This window comes from Phalangium opilio, unplaced genomic scaffold (genome assembly GCF_054372755.1).
Source record: "Phalangium opilio isolate 3A_F unplaced genomic scaffold, DU_Popi_V2 ptg000031l_1, whole genome shotgun sequence".
NCBI classification, from domain to species: Eukaryota; Metazoa; Arthropoda; class Arachnida; order Opiliones; family Phalangiidae; genus Phalangium; species Phalangium opilio.
The window spans coordinates 6,163,033-6,183,201 of record NW_028324158.1 but is presented as its reverse complement, the minus strand read 5'-3'; the positions used below and the strand labels follow the sequence as shown (position 1 = coordinate 6,183,201).

The window sequence follows — 20,169 nt, the reverse complement described above, 5'->3', positions numbered from 1 at the left end:
ATGGCTTTATAAAAATTATTCCCTTCAAACATACATCGAGAACACTGATTTTTGAGTCAATAGCTCCTCGGTTCAACCAAGGTGCTAATAGACTATATTATATGATTAACCTTGCAACATAGGTAGTCAACAGATAAGATAAATGTTATCAATTCTAAAAATTATAGCTTTAGACAGAACAGACTGTAGTAGGTTAACAATGGCGGCGAGCTACTACGAAATCTTGGGGGTCAGACCGGGTTGCTCGCATGCCGAGTTGACCAAAGCTTATCGTAAACTGGCCATGAAGTATCACCCCGATAAAAACCCTCAAGGTACCGAAAAGGTATGTTTACCCCCTTAAAGCAAAGCGCGGGTCTAGTGGATCGCCTACAAGTTGACTTTCCTCCTGAACTCCGGGTTTAGCTTGGCAAAGGCTAGTGGGCGGGATTTATAAGTGCACTTATAAGACCAGCCTACAAATGACTCGTACCTTCGCCAAGCCAAAACTGGAGCTCGTAAGGAAAGTCACCTTTTAGGGGATCCACTGGACCCGCGCTTTCCTTTAAACTCTTAATTATCTGAAACCAAATAAGATATCATTTACAGTTCAAGGATATGACACAAGCCTACAAAGTTTTGATAAACCCTGACGCCAGAGCGGCTTACGACCATGGTTTATTTGACCCCGACAAATTCAGTAACTTATTCGATGACTTGAATTTTAGTTTCGAAGTACCCACTCAAAAATGCAACTCATTACTATGTTGTCTGTACGTTACTTTGGAAGCCCTGTACATGGGAAGTGTTGTTGAAACGGAAGTTCGCAGAATTAGAACTTGTACCCAGTGTGCCATACTTACACGTAAGCTACTTGTGATTGAAAGTTTAGAAACATACCGAAAACGTGTAGCACCATAAGTTTCTAAGATATGTTTCATAAGTATGACACTAGCTATACTTCGTAATGCTAGAAACTTACTGAGAGCTATTTCGAGAACGACAAGCGAGAATTGAATGACTACACTCGGTTCAAGATAATCTATGACGTTTCACCTACGTCACTTCATGACACACTCTCAATAACCAGTGACAAACTTATGGAACATATCTTATGAACTTACTTGGTTTGTAAGAACCATGGTCAGACATTTTTGTACACACTTTTCGGTTAATTTCTTTAACTCTTTTACTGGATGCGTGGTTAATTTTTGGGTATTACTTTTATAGGTCCAAACCCAAGTTGTCATACTTGCTCGGGTAGTAAAAAGCATAAGGTGGCGAAAACGTTTACAATTAAAATACAGAAAGGTAAATTTGATAGCCCACGCCCCTAAGACAGTTTGATTACAACATAAGTTTATAAGATATGTTCCATAAGTATGACACTACGTATACCTAGGCGTCACTTTACGAGAATCTATGACGTTTCACCGACGTCACTTCATGACAAGCTCTCAGTAACCAGTGACAGACTTATGGAACATAAACTTATGCTTTTATGAATAAGTCTAATGACGAAAAAAATATTTAGGAACTTTTGTTGGCCAAAAAATAACGTTCATTGCCGAAGGTAACGAATTTCCTGGTTACCTACCTGGAGATCTGATATTTGTGGTACATCCACTTCCTCACCCTCGTTTCGAGATTGACGGTTCAGATTTGGTGTCCATAATCAACCTTCATATAAGTACCGCTATAAACGGAGGTTATTTTGATCTTGAAACATTGGATCATAGATGGATCCGATTCCGAGTACCAAGTCGTAAGTTGTCATCATTGATGAATTGTACCTTAATTGTGTCTTCAATATTTTTCGGTTTTAGTAATGACCGCGAAAGGTTTGGACTTGTCCAAAACGCATCTTATTTATGGTGAAGGGATGCCTGATTATTTTGATCCTTCGACCAAGGGGAGGTTATTTATCAAGTACACCATTGATTTGCCGATGTCTGTTCCACCCAAGATAAGTAAAGCGTTGAGAAAACAATTGTTGTACCAATTACCGGAAGATTTAGAAGTTGATCAGGACAAAGTTTTGGTAAGATGTATTCGGGTTTAATTTATTAGGTGTGTAAAAAGGGGTCGGAAACTTACCGGGACATACTAAAGGGAGTTGTTGTATTGTCTCCTCTGCGACTTCTCTGCATTGCAGACTTATGGAAGGCAGAGTTAAATCGAAATGGTGTTTTAGTGTTAGAAAAGGGTTGGAAATTAGATTCATTTAAATCGTATACTGTTTATTTGGAACGTGTAAGGGTGGGTTGTAGTAGCGGTTATCGCAACAAGAGAGTCCCGAGTTCGATCCCGGCCGGTGGCACCCGGGAACAAACCCTTCTGTTTGCAAGTTATCTCCCTACTTGTCGAGCAATTACCCCATTTCTCCTTTCCATCAATACTTGATGAGGTTAACGGTAATAGTTAGTATAGGGCGTTGTCGGTTAGTTGTGTCATAGGAGCTAGTCACACACAGGGACGCACCTGTGTCTTACGACTTTAGATTCTAACTAGAAACCGGTTTATATGAACAATCGAGGTAGTTATAGTTCGTGTAAGAGTATTGCAACAGTTAGATGGGTCGCTTGCCTGTGGTAACATTGATTTACCGCCCGCAGTGAAGCTAACTCCATGCATTGTCGCAGCGTAGGCGTATTTCCGGAAACTTATTAAAGTTAGTAGAACTCTTTGAAAGTTTCTTCTACCCTGGATATAATAGACCATTTCGGAAATTGCAAACATTCAGAGAAACGAACACACAGGGGCGAGGCCTCCAATGGGGTGTTCTGCCTTGCGCCAAGCTGGAACGCCATTATAGAGCTTTCAGATGGGATAATAGTACGTCACACCCTCCGAAGTCTTAGCGCTGTTCTGGTAGCCATATTGGGTGGTCTCAGCTTCATTCCTGCTTCAAACCCACCAATATGGCAGCGTAAATTATGTCCTCCTCCAACTGAAAGCTCTCTATACGCGGGAGGCTAGCCAACAGCCAAGTCGCAGTGCGGGTTGGCGCTTTCTAGCAAACTTTTATAAGAGAAGCAAACTTTCAAGGGGCTCCGAAGTTGCAGATAACAATTTAATGCGTGTAATAATTTATTTGTAAGATTTTGGACGACATTGTACCGGAAGATGCGAATAACTTCAAGAAAACACGAAATTTCAATAAGACACCTCTGATATTTGAAGGAAAGGCTCGCGATCCGAGTCACCTGCGTTACACAAAAACATTTCTTCATTTTACACGCTATTGTCTAACCAAATTAATATTATTCCTTAGCTTATGTTGGAGTACATTCGTGAAATTAGTGAAATTCTCGCGTATGGCAGTGACTTTAATACTAAAACCAACTTTTTGGTTCCTAGACTTTTTCTTATCATTTTACTTATTTCACTATCACGTTTGGGTCCCAAACATTTTCGGTATCCAATACATATTATCGTTTTTCTGCCCATGTTGTTACATGCGACGCGTTTTAACGTTAATACGTTATATAATAAGGGTATAATCAGGGCTGTGCGGGCAAAGGCTTAAAATTGGGACTCGAATACCCGTTCGGATCCTAAAAAATATGTATCGGGTCGGGTACCCGCACACCCCTGGGTATAATCAGGGCTGTGCGGGCAAAGGCTTAAAATTGGGATTCGAATACCCGTTCGGGTCCTAAAAAATATGTATAGTGTGTTACCACGAACTTTGTAGTCACGTCACATGCTCTTATCTCTTACCTTATTTTCAGGCGACCATATTGGCAGTCGCGAGACGTCGTCAGCTTGGGCAATACAAATTCGGGAGCCAATATTGACGTCACAGTTTTTCCCCCCTAGCTTCGTGGTAGCACACTATCGGGTCGGGTACCCGCACACCCCTGGGTATAATCAGGGCTGTGCGGGCAAAGGCTTAAAATTGGGACTCGAATACCCGTTCAGGTCCTAAAAAATATGTATCGGGTCGGGTACCCGCACACCCCTGGGTATAATCAGGGCTGTGCGGGCAAAGGCTTAAAATTGGGACTCGAATACCCGTTCAGGTCCTAAAAAATATGTATCGGGTCGGGTACCCGCACACCCCTGGGTATAATTAAATAACCAATCGATCAAAAATACGAATTTTTAAACAAATCTTTATTACAAAAGTTTAAAAATTAATTATACACAATTCAATCATTCATTCATTGTTTATGCCGTTTCCAAAATTTCTTAACATCATCGTGTCCGACTCTACTAACAACCATAACTCTTTTCGCTGGGTTATCCCAAACTAAAACGCTTAAATCCTGTAAAAAGATACATCATATATTGAAATTAATTAATTTAATTAATTTTATAGAAATTACTGTAATTAAAATAATTACTTTAGCGTAATTTCTTAATGTTTCAAAATCATTCTGCGATAAAAATTGGCTGTATAAAACGCCCTCTGTGAACACAAAACGGTTTCTTTCAATTTCCCATAAACGAATTTGATCCATTACAACCGGAGGTATAGCTGGGCCCTAATTAAACATTAATTAACAGGTAAGTATTTTAATTTTAATTAATTAGGTCTAATTATATACCTGTTCTGTCATTTCACTATGAGCGTGCATTTTCAGGAAATTTATTATCTAAATTTTTTTTTCTTTTAATTAATATGAAGGTTCCGAACAGCCAGTAACGTAATTAACTTACTAATTACTTAGTAACTTAATTTTAATTACCTGATCTGCTGTAATACCACTTCTTAGGGCTGCTCTAACGCTATCTCTAGTAATTATTGCTACAACTAGATTAGGGAATCTATACATAAGTTCGGAAAATAACGCTAATAGGGCTATTTGAAGTTGAGAATCTGTTTTAAATTAAATTAAATTAAATCGGTAATTAACATTAATTATACCAGGGATAGATTTAATTTTAGAAGTAGGAATGGAGAACGGTTAACCTTTACTTCAGTCCAACTCATAGCCCAGTATAGAGCCCCTCCCTTCAATACGTAACGAAAAGTTTAAATTATCTTATTGGCTCACTTAAACTACGTTTTGATGACGTTGCTGACGGGGACGGCGAAAAATATAATACGTAATTCCTTTTTACCTCTGTCGCTATGACCCGCCTCTTCTTTCATACCCCCCCCCCCTCCGTCCCGTGGAAGGGGGTCCGGGACTTTGACGCGCGCCCAGATTACTCTGTTCTCCATTCCCACTTCTAAAATTAAATCTATCCCTGATTATACTAATTGATTAATACCAAAATTACCGGTATATGCGTAAATTCTGTAGTTAGTTTCAACTATAATATAACCGGTTCTATGCACATCGGCTGCGGTTTCTTTAAGACCCGAAGCCAAGTTTATTGCTAAACCAGTTGGATAAAAACGACCTGATCTTCTCTAATTACCAAAATTTTAATTAACTTTAATTTTAGTAATTAAAATTAATTAAAATATACTTTTCTCTGATAAACCAAGCCAACTTCACGTAAATGTTGCAAAAATACTAGCATAGATTCGTTCATACCCTCAGTACTATAACCCTAAACATAAATTTTTTAATTACCTTAAACCTAATTAGTAATTAAAATTAAAGACATATATACTTTTCCAATTTGTAAGAAACTTAATTGGAAGAGAAATGTTAGGCATTCAACCAAACTCATATTTCGACTCTATTAACAAATTCAAATATTAATTAAGTAAAATTAAGTGATTTTTAACGTTAATTAAGTCATTTACTTCTACTGTGTCTAAATATTGCAGCATAAAATACCACACTTGCGAAGAAGTGTCCATAAGTAAGAACTGAAAACCATCTGTGGTTATAACAGGAGCTGCATCTTCCGTTTCACTAATTAATTAATTATAATAGTTTTTAATTTCTCCAATTGCGATAAACGCTATAGATATTAGCATAAGTTTATCATGCCTCTAAGTACACAAATATGGGTTACAACTGGGCATCTTCCGCGGGCTACTGTGACGTCAGAACTCGTATAGAGTGCTGTCAGAAGCGCCGGTGTGACGTCACCCATGCTGTTTTCCCATAAAGAAAAAACGGTAACTGTCATGGCCGCCCATTGCTAAAGGCAGACTCGTGACGTTTAACCTTGGATCTGACGTCACAACTGACAGCACTCTATAGCGCCAGAGAGAATTTAGAAGGGGAGTGGAAGGCCCCCCCCCTTTGACTCTATTAAACGTGATGACGCCCAAACAAGATGTCGCGTGGAGCTTTTTGGGGTAGGCGAGTTTCCCCTCACGTGTTCTAAAATCTCTCTGTTACAAACGCATCATACCGGAAATCGACCTGCCTAGATAACGTTTAGCAGACGACGTTGCGCTACATTCCAAACCACCCCTTCCACTCCCCTTCTAAATTCTCTCTGATAGCGCTAAGATCCGAAGAGAGAAAATTTTGAAATTTCTGTCGCGTTGCAGCCACCAAGCGGTCGAGACGATTACTAAATTGGTCTCATGAAAAAAAAATCATCCAATGGAATAAAGGAGATTTTTACGTTTCGTATAGGCAGGCATTGGGGGGGGGACGAATTTTACTTAAGCAACCCCAAAATCCCTCTCTCTCGTGAGATAGAGGCGGTTTCAGTCCTGAAACATTCTAAGAGGGATAAAAGAAACGCTAGGCTAGGCGGTACAATTTTGTATTGAAGTTGAGGTGATAAATGATACGGAGAGAGTATAGGGTTTCATTAAAGGGAGCCAGACAAACACTATTGCCATAGGAGTAGCAGCCATTTCTCTACTTAAGAGGCATGATAAACTTATGATATTAGTACCTTTTCATTAAATTAGCGTGTAGCAATACTCTAACTGTATCTGCACTTATACCTTCAGTAGTTATTTGGGAACCAACCATAAAGTGTAGTACACACTAAGATAATTTCATTTAAGTTTAATTATCATTTTTAAGCTGCTAAATTATCTCAAGTTACCTCCCATCGTTCCATAGCGTAAGTATCGAGAAATTGTTGATCCCTAGAATGTTTTTCTTTTTCTAAGGGAGCATATACAGCCCAACGTTGCCCACTATGATAATTAACATTAACTAAATATATTAAGTCTAATTTATTAATTAACTAAATTAATTTACCCTCCAAGAAGTACAGTTTTAAGATTCTTTCTAAAGGTTGTGTTGATAATCCAACCAGGTAAACCACCTTGAACTGAAGCTTCATTCCAAATGTGAAGTTCAGTCAAGGCTTCAATTACCTCTAAGTGTTTTCTAAGTTTACGTGTTAAGAGTTGTGTATTTAAGTATTTAATACCTTGTAAAAGACTTACTTAACGTGGTGTTGATCAATCCAAGACTGCACCACTGCTTGAGGTACAGCTTGCTCCACAAACAATAAACGCATGACATAATGTCGCGCTATTATTGGTAATTCACGAAAAACGGCCAAACATGTGGCTGGATGTCCGTATAATTTATCCAAAAGGACAGGGGATAAGGTTTTTAAATATTCGTGTAAGTTTTTGCATTTTAATCCAGCTTTTGACGCACTCATAATACAAACTTCTGATATGTCAATAACACGCTTCTTTTTTGCGTTTTTCAGAAGCGTTAGCAGACTACTTAAAGTACTTGAAGGACGCCGGTCAGCAGGGCCGGAAATAAGAAAAATTTCTTATAGGACATGTGTCCAGTGACCCCCTGTTTGACTTGAAAATTTATTGGACATTGTCCACTGGAATGCGCAAAAGTAGTGATGCATCTCCATAGTCAAGCTATCAAAACTTGGGAAAATTTATTGGTCAAACTGTCCATTGACCCCCTTAGTTTTGAAAAAATTATGGGACATTTTAAAATTTTATTGGACAATGTCCAGTGTCCTGTGCTTATTTCCGGCCCTGCCGGTCAGCCCGGGTGCAGGGCTGTACATAAGGATATTTTTATTAGTAGTCAAATTTGGTTTCGCTTATTATCTTTCAAATAATAGTTTTGAAAGTAAATCTATCTGGAAAAATGATTTGTTTCTGCAAAATGGGACTTTATTTACAAAGTAGAGTAATATTATGTTGCTTTGGATCACACGGTTCAAATTTTAAGGCTGAAATGTAAATTTGGGAACTTGGGCTCATCGAACAAAAATTTTAACTGGCAGCCTGCACGATGTTGTCTGCTTACATTTCTTAGCTAATCTAGCCATGTGTTTCTTCGCGTGTATATTCGACAATTAAGTTTTAATTGATTTTTAAAGTAATTTAAGTTTTAGAAATGTGGAATATTATTAGAAAACCGTGCTTTGAAAGAGTGGGAGACTTCTTAAAGGTAAAGACGTTTAGTATATATCTATAAAAAGGTTTTCAGCGAAATGATCCTTCTAAAGGTAAGTACTAAGCCTTTGGTTGTCATAAAAATTGCGGGTTATTTGATTTCAGAGCCCCCATAAGACTGTGTTAGCTTTAAACTATTGTGATCAGAAATTAAGTAAGCTCATTTTAAGGTCTTAAGAAAGCATTAACCCCAATTACAATAAAGAGTACCGTAATCTTGTAGAGTTACTGTCCGAGTTTCCTATTAATTACAAACCAGAGTTATTTGAAATGAAGTGGTACCAGTTTTGGGTTGATAAGGGATATTTTTACCCAAATGTATGTACTGAAGATAGGATAATTTATTGAAATTAGAATTTCTCCAAATTAACCGCTAGTATTAATATTAAGAGCAAAGAAACGTCAGAAACCTTTTCAATGGTAGTACCTCCTCCAAATGTAACTGGTAATCTACATTTGGGTCATGCTGTTACAATAACTATTCAAGATGCATTAGCTAGATGGTATAGTTAATTACTGACAAACAATAATTTTAAGTACGCATTTGTAACTACTGAAATCATTCAGGCATAGAATGAAGGGGCACAATGTTTTATGGGTACCTGGGTTTGATCACGCTGGCATTGCAACTCAGGTTGTAGTTGAACGAAAACTTATGAGTGAAAAAGGCCTAAAAAGACATGATATTGGAAGGGAAAAGTTTGTTGAGGAAGTTTCAAAATGGAAAAATGAGTACGTTTGACATTAGTTGAAGCAAAAGTATATAGATATAAAAACAAAAGTACAGGTAAACTGAGAAATAAACTATTCTCCTCTCAACCCCCTACACGAATTAACTAACCAATCAGGGAGCAGCTTCATGACGTCATAGTTTTATGGGATGTAGTAGTACGTGATGCTGGTGATCCAAACGTTAATTTTTGGTACTAGAGCTAGCATCTCCTACTTTATGAGCCTGCACGGCTTGTTCCCTGTACCACAGAGGGGGTCGACACTATTCTGGGGAAAAGGAGGGCTTCTCATATTACGCGGCGCGAGCAAGTGTCAATGAAGTGTACTTTTTGTTTTTATATCCATATACTTTTGGTTAAAGTAACTGAAGTCTTTACTCCGTGTAACACTGAAGTGAAATTAATTTGCAGGAGAATAAATGACATAACACATCAATTTAAAATGTTAGGGGCATCTTTAAACTTTAATAGAACTTGTTTTACCATGGATGATGTAAGGCAATAAGATCATATGTAAATTTGTGTGACTTTTATGCTTACTGAATTTGGGTAAAATATTGTTATTAGAAATTTAGTCTAGCAGTTCGTTGTGCATTTATACAACTATTTGAAGAAGGTTTAATATATCGAAGTGAAAAATTAGTAAATTGGTCCGGTGTTTTACAGTCAGTTGTTTCTGACATTGAGGTATTTTTAATATGAACTTTCTCACAAGGTTTATTTAATACAATGAAATACGTCATACATATAGGTTAACCATTTAAATATTGCGCGAAAAACGAAGTTGAAAATACCAGGTTATGAGCATTTGGTGGAATTTGGTGTTATGGATTATTTTGCATACCCTATTGAAGGAAAAAGTAAATAATTGTCTCTCAGAGAAAATAAGTCGCTGGAAATGCGCAAATTTTTGATAATATTGTCATAAATCAGACGAAGAGATCGTTGTGGCTACAACACGACTCGAAACAATGTTGGGTGATGTAGCAATCGCTGTCAACCCAACTGACAGTCGATATAGTCATTTAATTGGTCAAAGAGTGTGCCATCCTATTACAAAAGAAACTTTACCAATAATTGCTGATGAATCAGTGACGTCTTCATTTGGAACTGGTATTGTTGATTAGGCTTAGTTATATCATACGTTTATAAGATATGTTCCATAAGTATGACATACACTATCTATGCTTCGTAATGCTAGAGACGTAGTGAGAGCTAGTTCGAGAACGGCAAGCGAGAATTGAATTGACTACACTCGGTTTTGCAGTCCATCTTCCTATTTAGTCTGTACAAGAAGTGATGTCTAGTTTATTAGGGAGTAGGTGTAAGATGCCTAAGCATTCGCGCGCCATAGTCCCAGTCCCCCTTTCAAAATACAAGGGGGGACGTAAAAAGAGGCCGGGCTATTTTCCTCTCCTCAGTCGGAAAACACGTAATTTTCCTCATTCGCGCCGCCCTGACGGTGAGTTTTCAAGAACCAATGAGATGCTGGTTGTAATTTAGAGGCGTGGATTAACTCGGACCTACGTTAGGACTGGAGATAAAGCTAGAAATGTGCCGAATTTATACCTTCTCCCTAATAAACTAGATATCGCTTCTTGGTCTGTACTAAGCCTTTGACAGCGCCTCACCAGGCGTCGCTTTACGAGGTTATATGACGTTTTACCGACGTGACTTCATGACAAGCTCTCGGTAACCAGTGACAAACTTATGGAACATATCTTATGAACTTATGTTTGAAGGGTCTCTAAAGCACAAATCTCTTCAATGAAAGGCGCTGTAAAAATCACACCAGCGCACGACCCAAACGATTACGCAATTGCGCAAAGACATAAACTAAAACTAGTCGAAGTTTTTGACGATTTTGGTTGCGTTAAATCCGGTTTTAATCAGTTTGAGGTATTGTAACGGTATCATATTTTCTTGTAAAATTTGACATAAATTGAACACGTTTGGGTGTGCAGGGAATGCATAGATTTAAAGCTCGAAGTGAAATTCGAAATTTACTTCGCGAAATTCAACTTCATCGTGAAGTTAAGCCACACGAAACCACTTTACCAATTTGTAGTCGAAGTGGTGATGTAATAGAACCTAGAATTAAGCCGCAATGGTTCTTGAAGTGTTCCGAGTTCGCGAATAAAGCTATGCAGGTAATTTTATGAATGTATAAATGCAGCAATAGGTTTTTTTAAACTGAAGACGATATGAGTGCACAATGATTCCAATTAGCTGTATGTATTCCTGAATCCTGACGTAGATAATTAACTTATCCAGGGATAGATTTAATTTTAGAAGTAGGAATGGAGAACAGAGTAAGTCCCGGACCCCCTTCCACGGGACGGAGGGGTATGAAAGAAGAGGCGGGTCATAGCGACAGAGGTAAAAAGGAATACACCACTTCGACATTCTGTTGTGCGCATGCCCGATGCCCCGCGCTCGAAGCGCCTCAAGGGGAAAGACTGGAAACTGCTCTTTGTTACCCCTACTAGCAAAAGCGCAACCCCACGCGGTTTTTTTCCCTGCCCATCTTAATAAGTACTAGTTCTCAGTAGCCCGCTGTGGCGCCCTAGGTAATGTCAAAGTGGTGTATTACGTATTTTTCACCGTCCCCGTCAGCAACGTCATCAAAACGTAGTTTAAGTGTGCCAATAAGATAATTTAAAATTTTCGTTACGTGTTGGAGGAAGGGTCTCTATACTGGGCTATGAGTCGGACTGAAGTTAATACTAACCGTTCTCCATTCCTCCTTCTAAAATTACATCTATCCCTGACTTATCTCTTTCTTTAAATAATTAAAAATTACTTCTTGGTGCGTTTAATTACCTATAATTCGTTGTTAAGAGTTAGAACTCACAGACCATTTGGGTCTTTAGGATGTTGAAAATGGTTCTTTGAAATTTTACCCCGATTATCACGCCCTTGTTTGGAAGGAATGGCTCTCCAATATCGAGTATGTTTAGATGAGGATTATTATTAAAGGGAGTGTGAAAGGATCAAATAAGTGGGTATTAGCAGAAGGGGATAATACTTCTCTTCGAGAGAAGTGTACCAATCACAAAGCGGAAGGGTATTTGTAACATGATTCTTCCCAACATCAGAACATTTATTAAAGCAAGGTTACTAAACTGAACCATATATGCGATAAATAGTTCATTCATCATTACTCTATTAGCGCTTAACTATTTGCCAAGGCGCATGTGAATTTTTGTCCCACGTCAAGACAATGAAGGTTTCTGGGTTGATTGCTGAGGATTTAGTACCAAACAGTTATAGAATTCACCCCCTCGGTGCGCGATGCCCATCTGAAGTTTGATGAGCTGGAGAGCAAACACCAAAAAAATCAAGTGTTAAGAGGGTACAGAGTGTCATCCTTCTTCTATTATCCCCTTCTGGTATTATTTACTTTAGAACGATATGAAAGGCCCTTAACATTTCCAAGGTTGCCGATATTAAGCTTAAAAGATAAGAAAGTAATTCGACCATATTTTTATATTATTTTCTTGATATTTTTGAATAAAATTAACTTTGAATCCTTCACTCTCCCTTTTTAAATTCCTAACAACTTCAAATTAATTTAAATACAATTATCCTTATTCAATTATTGTTCAATAGAGATTGGTGCATTTCAAGGCAACTTTGGTGGGGACATCAAATACCTATATATAATGTTTTAAATTCGGGTGTAAGTCTAGATAATACAAATCAAATTAATATATATTTTTGCCCAATTTTTCATAAACATTTTTATCAACGTATAATTAAGGAAAATGCGTGCGTGGCTGCGCATAATCACGAAGAAGCTTTAGTTAAAGCTAAGAAACTTTATGGAGATAGTTGCGAAGTTAAACAGGGTCTGCATTTATTCATAGTTAAAGCATAAGTTCATAAGATATGTTCCATAAGTGTGACACTTCCTATACTTCGTAATGTTAGAGACTTACAGCTCGAGCTAGTTCGAGAACGACAAGCGAGAATTGATTGTCTATACTCGGTGGTTAATTTTGCAGGACTTCCATCTAGGTCATATTTAGTCTGTACTAAGCTTGCCTTTGACAGCGCCTCATTAGGCGTCACTTTACGAAGAATCTACGACGTTTCACCCACGTCACTTCATGACAAGCTCTCATAAACTTATGGAACATATCTTATGAACTTATGGTTAAAGTGGTAGTCGCGTAACTATATAGTTTAAATCTAACCTAAATTGGTATGTATAGACGAAGATGTACTTGATACTTGGTTTTCGTCTGCACTTTTTCCGATCGCGTCGCTAGGGTGGCCAAATAAAGTAAATAAATTGGTTTTAGTCGAATTATAACTACCACTAAGAACCCAAATAAGACTTGAGAACGTTGTAAGATACAACTGAGCTGTAGTGTGTCGTGATCTGAAGTATTTTGTACCCCGCTATTCCCGGTTTCTTGGAATCACCACCATATTGTCAGGCCCAGTGCAAAATTCATAGAAACCTGAGATTAAGATGGATTGGAAATGATGACGGGCGACCTGCGGCACGGTAAATCTCCCAGTGTACCTCGCGCACGCCCCTACCAGGCTGGGAAATAGCACACTTCCTCTGGTCCAAAACCAGTTTATTAATTGCTTGGACTAGTTTTTTAATTCAAGAAGTGGGCGTTACTGGTCCTAGGGACCAGTTTATTAATTGCAAATCTATTGGAGAGCAAAGGCTGGGACCAGTCCGGAGACCAGTAAATGATTTCAGACACTAGGGGGTCACTGGTCCAAAGGACTAGTTTAAAAAATATCCTTATTTCCCAGCCTGGCCCCTACCCTTAGGTAGGCGATTGTTAAGTGCTGCCGCCTAGCGCCATTGTATTTGTATGAGAACTAGCTTCTATTTTGATGACACAGGGTGCGTCCTTTACAATTTCGTCCAGTACGACCCTACCTAAACGCTGAGGATGCTGGGAGGGCTTCGGTGCCTTTCCGTAGGTGGGGGTACAGAGCCAAACTTTATAGGTGGGGGATTTCCACGCTATTCCTCTCTCTAAGATGATTCATACGTTCTCACGTCTTATATGGGTTCTTGCAAAAATTCACGAACACTTTTTTAAATTTTTAGTCCGAAGATTATCACAAATTTTATCCATTATCATTAATGGAAACTGGTCATGACATTCTATTTTTCTGGGTTTCACGAATGGTCATGTTATGTTCGCATTTTACACATCAAAATCCTTTTAACGAAGTATACAGCATTTAAATGAATCAAAATTTAATTAATCATAAGTTTATAAGATATGTTCCATAAGAATGACACTACCTATACTTCGTAATGCTAGAGACTTACAGCTCGAGCTAGTTCCAGAATGACTACACGCGGTTTTGCAGTCCATCTTCCTATTTAGTCTGTGCTAAGCCTGTAACAGCGCCTCACCAGGCGTCGCTTTACGAGAATTACAAGCTCTCAGCAACCAGTGACAAACTTATGGAAGGAACATATCTTATGAACTTATGATATAATTTATAAATGAAAATACGATACTGTGTTAGGTATTACTTCACGGGATACTGTGTGATAGTACTGGTAAAAAAATGTCGAAATCCGCCGGAAATTCGATTGACCCGATGGATTTTATTAATGGAACGTCTCTGGAGGAATTGAGCCAACGATTAATTCGATCGCATAATGAAGGAGCTCTCAGTAAAATGCAATTTCAACTTTTAATGGGGAATTTGAAAACGAATTTACCCCAAGGAATACCCCCTTGCAGCGCTGATAGTTTAAGATTGGCCTTATCCAAGTTTAATATTAAAAGTAAGTTGAATTTCTCTATTTTCGGTTCACTATTTTTAAATTAAGTGAAGTTTCAATAATATTATTTAAGAGTGACGATGAATGAAAGACAAAATTTGAGCATGAGCATTATAAAGGGTGTTTCTGATAAGTCTGCTATAAATTAAGGGGGATGTTGTTTGGGTGATTTTGAATCAAAAGTCTTCTATGACTCTCAGAGTGACGATGACGTCACGGAGAGATATTACACTGGACTGTCTGTCTGTGTGTCTGTAACCGCGTTCGCACTTGGCAATTCGGACCAAACATATTCGCCAATCGCCATATCCGAACCGAGCAAAAGAATTTCCAATATCTGGACCGCTTAATATCAATTATATTTATTTAATTATTTAAGAAAAACCTCTTAATTGGGTAGATAGCCCTCGTCTCGCTCGGGAGAGGTTTATTTTGGTTTACCAACTTGTTAATTTTCAAACATTGGTAAAGAACAAGGGGCGGAAGTTACTTATTTGTGTCAATGTGTGCGAGTTTTGATGTGACTCGTTAGTTGTACCAAGAAGCTATATCTAGTTTACTAGGGAGAAGGTGTAAGATGCCTAAGTATTCGCGCGCCATAGTCCCAGTCCCCCTGACGTGAGTTTTCAAGAGCCAATGAGATGCTGGTTGTAATTTAGAGGCGGGGATTAACCTCGGACCTACGTTTCGATTGCAAATAAAGCTAGAAATGTGGCGAATTTATAACTTCTCCCCAGTAAACTAGATATCGCTTCTTGGTTGTACTACAATTAGCAATATGTTTGCCAATTTTTTCAGCTCAAGGCATAAATTTTGACGCTTTGAAAGTCATAAGTAGCCGTCACTTTTGTAATAAAATATGGCAATCCGTAAGGTTTTATTTGAAAGCCCTTGAAACTGCTAACTTGCAACCGAAAATCATTGACAAGGTTTGTCTTATTTCATTATTTTGACTGTAAACATTTATTTTACTTACGCGAGTTACAGGATAATGTTCCTGCAAATCTCCAAAGTTTTGATTTATGGATTTTGCATCATTTGGCGGAGTTAGTCAATGAATGCGATGCCGCCTTTAAAAATTATGATTTTCATATTGCGGTTGATGGAATTCAACAATTTTGGGTTAAATGTTATTGCGATGTTTATTTGGTGAATATATTGATATGTTCCATAAGTTTGTCACTGGTTATTGAGAGCTTTTCATGAAGTGACGTAGGTCATAGTTTCGAGGTAAAGTGACGCTTGGTGAGGCACAACCAAGGTCTTAGTACAGACTAAACAGGAAGACGGAAGTCCTGCAAAATTAAAAACCGAGTTTACTCAATTCTCGCTTATCGTTCACGAAATAGCTCTCAGTAAGTCTCTAGCATTACGAAGTATAGATAGTGTCATACTTATGGAACTTATCTTATAAACTTATGCCTCAACTTATAGCTTTGAGTTTGCCGATAATTTATCATTTTGTTTTATAGGAATTGGTCAAAAAGAGACCAGATGAAATTAATATAATTAGTGACGTAATGTCAACATGTTTATATACGATTTTGAAAACTATTTGTCCATTTACGCCTTTTTTATCGGAAGAAATTTATCAAAGTGTTTTTAAAGATACTTTAGGTCATGAAAGCATCACGATGACATCATACCCTGATCCTAAAGAGGTAAGTGTACATCTAGTGACAAGTGTTATTAGTTCTTCATTTTCACGTAAAGAAAGGTAGGTGTTGATACTCTAAAATGTAAGGTACAAAGGTATTAGGGAAATTTTCATCAGTGCAGAATTGGATAACTTGTCATCAATGTAGTATTGAGTAACTTGTCAACAATGTAGTATTGAGTAACTTGTCAACAATGTAGTATTGAGTAACTTGTCATCAATGTAGTATTGAGTAACTTGTCATCAATGTAGTATTGAGTAACTTGTCGTCAATGTAGTATTGAGTAACTTGTCATGAATGTAGTATTGAGTAACTTGTCATCAATGTACTATTGAGTAACTTGTCATCAATGTACTATTGAGTAACTTGTCATCAATGTAGTATTGAGTAACTTGTCATCAATGTACTATTGAGTAACTTGTCATCAATGTACTATTGAGTAACTTGTCATCAATGTACTTTTGAGTAACTTGTCATCAATGTACTATTGAGTAACTTGTCATCAATGTACTATTGAGTAACTTGTCATCAATGTAGAAATGGGTAACTTGTCATCAGTGTAGAATCGGGGACTTGACGTCAGTTTAGAATCGGGGAACCTGACGTCAGTGTAGAATCGGGGAACCTGACGTCAGTGTAGAATCGGGGAACCTGACGTCAGTGTAGAATCGGGGAACCTGACGTCAGTGTAGAATCGGGGAACCTGACGTCAGTGTAGAATCGGGGAACCTGACGTCAATGTAGAATCGGGGAACCTGACGTCAATGTAGAATCGGGTAACTTGTCGTCAACGTAGAATCGGGTAACTTGTCGTCAACGTAGAATCGGGTAACTTGTCGTCAACGTAGAATCGGGTAACTTGTCGTCAACGTAGAATCGGGTAACTTGTCGTCAACGTAGAATCGGGTAACTTGTCGTCAACGTAGAATCGGGTAACTTGTCGTCAACGTAGAATCGGGTAACTTGTCGTCAACGTAGAATCGGGTAACTTGTCGTCAACGTAGAATCGGGGAACTTGTCGTCAACGTAGAATCGGGTAACTTGTCATCAACGTAGAATCGGGTAACTTGTCATCAACGTAGAATCGGGTAACTTGTCGTCAACGTAGAATCGGGTAACTTGTCATCAACGTAGAATCGGGTAACTTGTCGTCAACGTAGAATCGGGGAACTTGTCGTCAACGTAGAACCGTTTAACTTGTCATCAACATAGAATCGGGGAACTTTTCATCAATGTAGAATTGGGGAACTTGTAGAACTAGGAAACTATCTTGTCATGATTAGCTCTTAGAAACTCAATCTAATATTTTTAGTGGGGAAAATGGTTGAACCCCGATCTTGGTGAAAGAGTGGACCTTTTTCTTAAAGTAGCTCACGAAATCAGATCCTTGAAACAAAGTGCAAAAGCTACGAGGAATGATACTGGTAGATAAACTCTACACGAATAAAAATGAACTTCTTCCTTTATATCACTTAATTACTTTGGAATTATAGCGTTTGTTGTTAGTCCTTCACATGTAAATCTACAAAACAAATTCAATGACTTAATCTGTCATCTCAAGTACTTATCACGCGCGGAAAAAGTGGAATTTGTACAAACTCCACCTGAAAACATAACGAATTTCGCTTGCAGAATTGTCAATGAAGATATATTAATTTATGTTAAGGTATAATTCCGCCTTAATTTAACGATAATTAACCTAATTTTAATTAAAAATTTGGCACAAAGGATGGTCAGATTAAATCCGAATTAGCGAGAAAACAAAAATTTGAAGCTGAATTAGAAAAATTAAAAAAAGTTATGGCGACAACAGGGTATAAAGACAAAGCGTCTGCTAATAGCAAGAAAAGAGATTTAGCTAGGGTAAGGTCAACAATTTTATTATTTTAGAATCGAAGCATTCTTATCAAACAGTGTTTGTCATTTTTCAGATAACTTATTTAGAAAATGAACTCCGAAAAACTAAACCTAATAAGTACTGAGTGTTTGTTTTTTGTTTTTATTGGAAATTTAAAATTTTGAGTTATTTTTTAAAATTTTCCATCGATGTATTTATTTTGTTAACTTATTTCGAATTTTTTGACTTGACTTTAATGATATTTAATCCGAATCCGAAATGTTCTTTTTGTCATCATCGGCTTTCTTCAAACCGAATGGCCATCTTGACGCTTTCGCTTTGTCATTGTCTTCAACTGTACCTTCGTTGTTGTTTCCTTCAGTTTTCGACTTGTCCTTAGTAGTTGTGGCATCTTTCAGATGGTCTTTGACTTTAGATACGGCGTTTTTTGCGTCTTGTTTCAGGTCGTGCTTAGCATCTGTTGTTTCTTTTCCTGCAAAAAAACATTGGCAATTTTATGCAAATGAGGTAAGGCAAATTGCTTCTATAGTTTATCCCGTCCTTGTCCGGACAAGACGGCAACCTGACCATTGTGTTCAAGGTGTGCCACGGTTCGTTTAGGATAGGTTGGGTTATTTTAGGGGGTTACTTTGGGTATAAGACGGCAACCTTAGCTCTATAGTATAGTTATAAGTTTGACACTTCCTATACTTCGTAATGCTAGAGATTTACTGAGAGCTAGTTCGAGATCGACAAGCGAGAATTGACTACACTCGGTTACTTTTGCGGTCCATCTTCCTATTTAGTCCGTACTAAGTCTTTGGCAGCGCCTCACCAGGCGTAGATTGACTAGAATCTATGACGTTTCACCTACGTCATTTCATGACAAGCTCTCAGTAACCAGTGACAAACTTATGGAACATATCATGAACTTATGAATGGTGCGCCCAAATATAACCAAGGTGAGGGAAGAGGACCTGTTCTTCAAAAGTCTATTCCAGTACCTTCTTTTCCGTTTTCGGTGAGGGAACTTTCGCCTATGGAATGATATCGGTCGTTTCTGGATGTTGATGGTAAGTCGTCGTTGGTGTTTCTGTTGACCTTTCGATTTCTCAAGACCATATATGCTCCACCTAATGTGGCAGCAGCAACTGCAGCTCCTACCAATTTGCTTGTCATTGTCGATGAAGCCATTTTCGTTAAAGTTGAGTTTTTGCTAAGCCTATTTTTAAATTTCAATATCTCGAGGAATTTGCAACGACTTTATTGAAGTCACGAGTTCACGGTTCACGCGACCTCGAGGATTGTGGTCTCGTTACTATTGGTTGTATCATAAGTTCAAAAGATATGTTGCATAAGTTTGTGACTGGTTACTGAGTTTGTCATGAAGTGACGTATATGAAACGTCATAGATTCTGGTAAAGCGACGCCTGGTGAGGCGATCTCAAATGCTTAGTAGTGTCATACTTATTCAACATATCTTATAAACTTATGGTTGTATTTAAATTGTCTCTCTGTGGTAATTTTGCTCTATAAAGTACCCCTGGAAACGTTCTTTCATATCTACAAAATTATTCTAATAATATAGGACTAATATTGCATGATAATAGTGACAACTCTGTCAATATTAACTCTTCTTTATTATGAGTCTAGTTTTTTTAAAACTGCTTGTTGTTAAATGCAGAGTTCGTGGGAAAAAACGCACGTGGTCTAGAGATATTTTGAGTTTCCCGCCAAATTCTTTCCCGCCAGATCAATGGTTCAACGTATCAATCATAGAGGACGCTAGTTAGACGATAAAATCCATGGTTTGAAAAAAAAATGTTTGATGCCAAACCAGCCGTGATTGGTTGTTTTCTATTTTTTTTTCTTTTTAATCAACCACATGTTCGTCTGCTTTCACCGTGGCGTGTTTGATTTTGAGG

The 20,169-nt window shown here is 37.9% G+C and overlaps 4 protein-coding genes and 1 long non-coding RNA gene across 5 annotated transcripts; 3 read left to right on the top strand and 2 right to left on the bottom strand.

The window, feature by feature from the left end:
* The first annotated feature begins 199 nt into the window (after positions 1-199).
* Positions 200-3,963, top strand: LOC149690231 (dnaJ homolog shv-like). The gene is made up of 6 exons (XM_089869734.1): positions 200-325; positions 589-844; positions 1,210-1,290; positions 1,514-1,744; positions 1,806-2,020; positions 3,081-3,963. The coding sequence occupies exons 1-6, from the start codon at positions 200-202 to the stop codon at positions 3,480-3,482; spliced, it is 1,311 nt and encodes a 436-aa protein (XP_089725860.1). The 3' UTR covers positions 3,483-3,963.
* Positions 3,964-4,077: 114 nt separating this feature from the next.
* Positions 4,078-7,540, bottom strand: mrn (general transcription factor IIH subunit 4 marionette). The gene is made up of 12 exons (XM_089869733.1): positions 7,250-7,540; positions 7,059-7,190; positions 6,901-6,994; positions 6,745-6,839; positions 5,687-5,798; positions 5,551-5,619; positions 5,404-5,487; positions 5,212-5,344; positions 4,674-4,804; positions 4,533-4,580; positions 4,329-4,469; positions 4,078-4,250 (listed from the first exon to the last, which is right to left on the bottom strand). The coding sequence occupies exons 1-12, from the start codon at positions 7,471-7,473 to the stop codon at positions 4,146-4,148; spliced, it is 1,368 nt and encodes a 455-aa protein (XP_089725859.1). The 5' UTR covers positions 7,474-7,540; the 3' UTR covers positions 4,078-4,145.
* Positions 7,541-8,094: 554 nt separating this feature from the next.
* On the top strand, positions 8,095-18,446 carry LOC149690229 (valine--tRNA ligase-like). Its single transcript, XM_089869721.1, has 24 exons — positions 8,095-8,237; positions 8,348-8,396; positions 8,466-8,560; positions 8,633-8,745; positions 8,810-8,974; positions 9,385-9,466; positions 9,541-9,660; positions 9,725-9,833; positions 9,907-10,086; positions 10,748-10,872; positions 10,938-11,123; positions 11,847-11,923; positions 12,586-12,655; positions 12,737-12,824; positions 13,191-13,261; positions 14,057-14,182; positions 14,488-14,752; positions 15,548-15,678; positions 15,737-15,898; positions 16,222-16,410; positions 17,720-17,831; positions 17,901-18,073; positions 18,136-18,270; positions 18,339-18,446. The coding sequence occupies exons 1-24, from the start codon at positions 8,184-8,186 to the stop codon at positions 18,387-18,389; spliced, it is 2,928 nt and encodes a 975-aa protein (XP_089725847.1). The 5' UTR covers positions 8,095-8,183; the 3' UTR covers positions 18,390-18,446.
* On the bottom strand, positions 18,269-20,103 carry LOC149690227 (uncharacterized). The gene is made up of 2 exons (XM_089869727.1): positions 19,249-20,103; positions 18,269-18,737 (listed from the first exon to the last, which is right to left on the bottom strand). The coding sequence occupies exons 1-2, from the start codon at positions 19,436-19,438 to the stop codon at positions 18,508-18,510; spliced, it is 420 nt and encodes a 139-aa protein (XP_089725853.1). The 5' UTR covers positions 19,439-20,103; the 3' UTR covers positions 18,269-18,507.
* On the top strand, positions 18,730-20,030 carry LOC149690228 (uncharacterized). The gene is made up of 3 exons (XR_016383673.1): positions 18,730-18,772; positions 19,207-19,317; positions 19,929-20,030. It is a non-coding gene; the product is annotated as an uncharacterized LOC149690228 (long non-coding RNA).
* Positions 20,104-20,169: the final 66 nt, after the last annotated feature.

What these genes read in the sequence shown, in the direction of transcription:
- LOC149690227 (XM_089869727.1), bottom strand. Translation starts at nt 19,438, where the DNA reads ATGGCTTCATCGACAATGACAAGCAAATTGGTAGGAGCTGCAGTTGCT. An exon ending in CACCGAAAACGGAAAAGAAG is followed by an intron (nt 18,738 to 19,248) that starts GTACTGGAATAG and finishes GTTTTTTTGCAG; the next exon opens with GAAAAGAAACAACAGATGCT.
- LOC149690231 (XM_089869734.1), top strand. Translation starts at nt 200, where the DNA reads ATGGCGGCGAGCTACTACGAAATCTTGGGGGTCAGACCGGGTTGCTCG. An exon ending in TACAATTAAAATACAGAAAG is followed by an intron (nt 1,291 to 1,513) that starts GTAAATTTGATA and finishes AAAAATATTTAG; the next exon opens with GAACTTTTGTTGGCCAAAAA. An exon ending in TTGATCAGGACAAAGTTTTG is followed by an intron (nt 2,021 to 3,080) that starts GTAAGATGTATT and finishes TTTATTTGTAAG; the next exon opens with ATTTTGGACGACATTGTACC.
- mrn (XM_089869733.1), bottom strand. Translation starts at nt 7,473, where the DNA reads ATGAGTGCGTCAAAAGCTGGATTAAAATGCAAAAACTTACACGAATAT. An exon ending in ACGCTATGGAACGATGGGAG is followed by an intron (nt 6,840 to 6,900) that starts GTAACTTGAGAT and finishes AAATTATCTTAG; the next exon opens with TGTGTACTACACTTTATGGT. An exon ending in GTTTCTTACAAATTGGAAAA is followed by an intron (nt 5,488 to 5,550) that starts GTATATATGTCT and finishes ATTTATGTTTAG; the next exon opens with GGTTATAGTACTGAGGGTAT.
- LOC149690229 (XM_089869721.1), top strand. Translation starts at nt 8,184, where the DNA reads ATGTGGAATATTATTAGAAAACCGTGCTTTGAAAGAGTGGGAGACTTC. An exon ending in CTTGTTTTACCATGGATGAT is followed by an intron (nt 9,467 to 9,540) that starts GTAAGGCAATAA and finishes TATTGTTATTAG; the next exon opens with AAATTTAGTCTAGCAGTTCG. An exon ending in CAGTTGTTTCTGACATTGAG is followed by an intron (nt 9,661 to 9,724) that starts GTATTTTTAATA and finishes TCATACATATAG; the next exon opens with GTTAACCATTTAAATATTGC.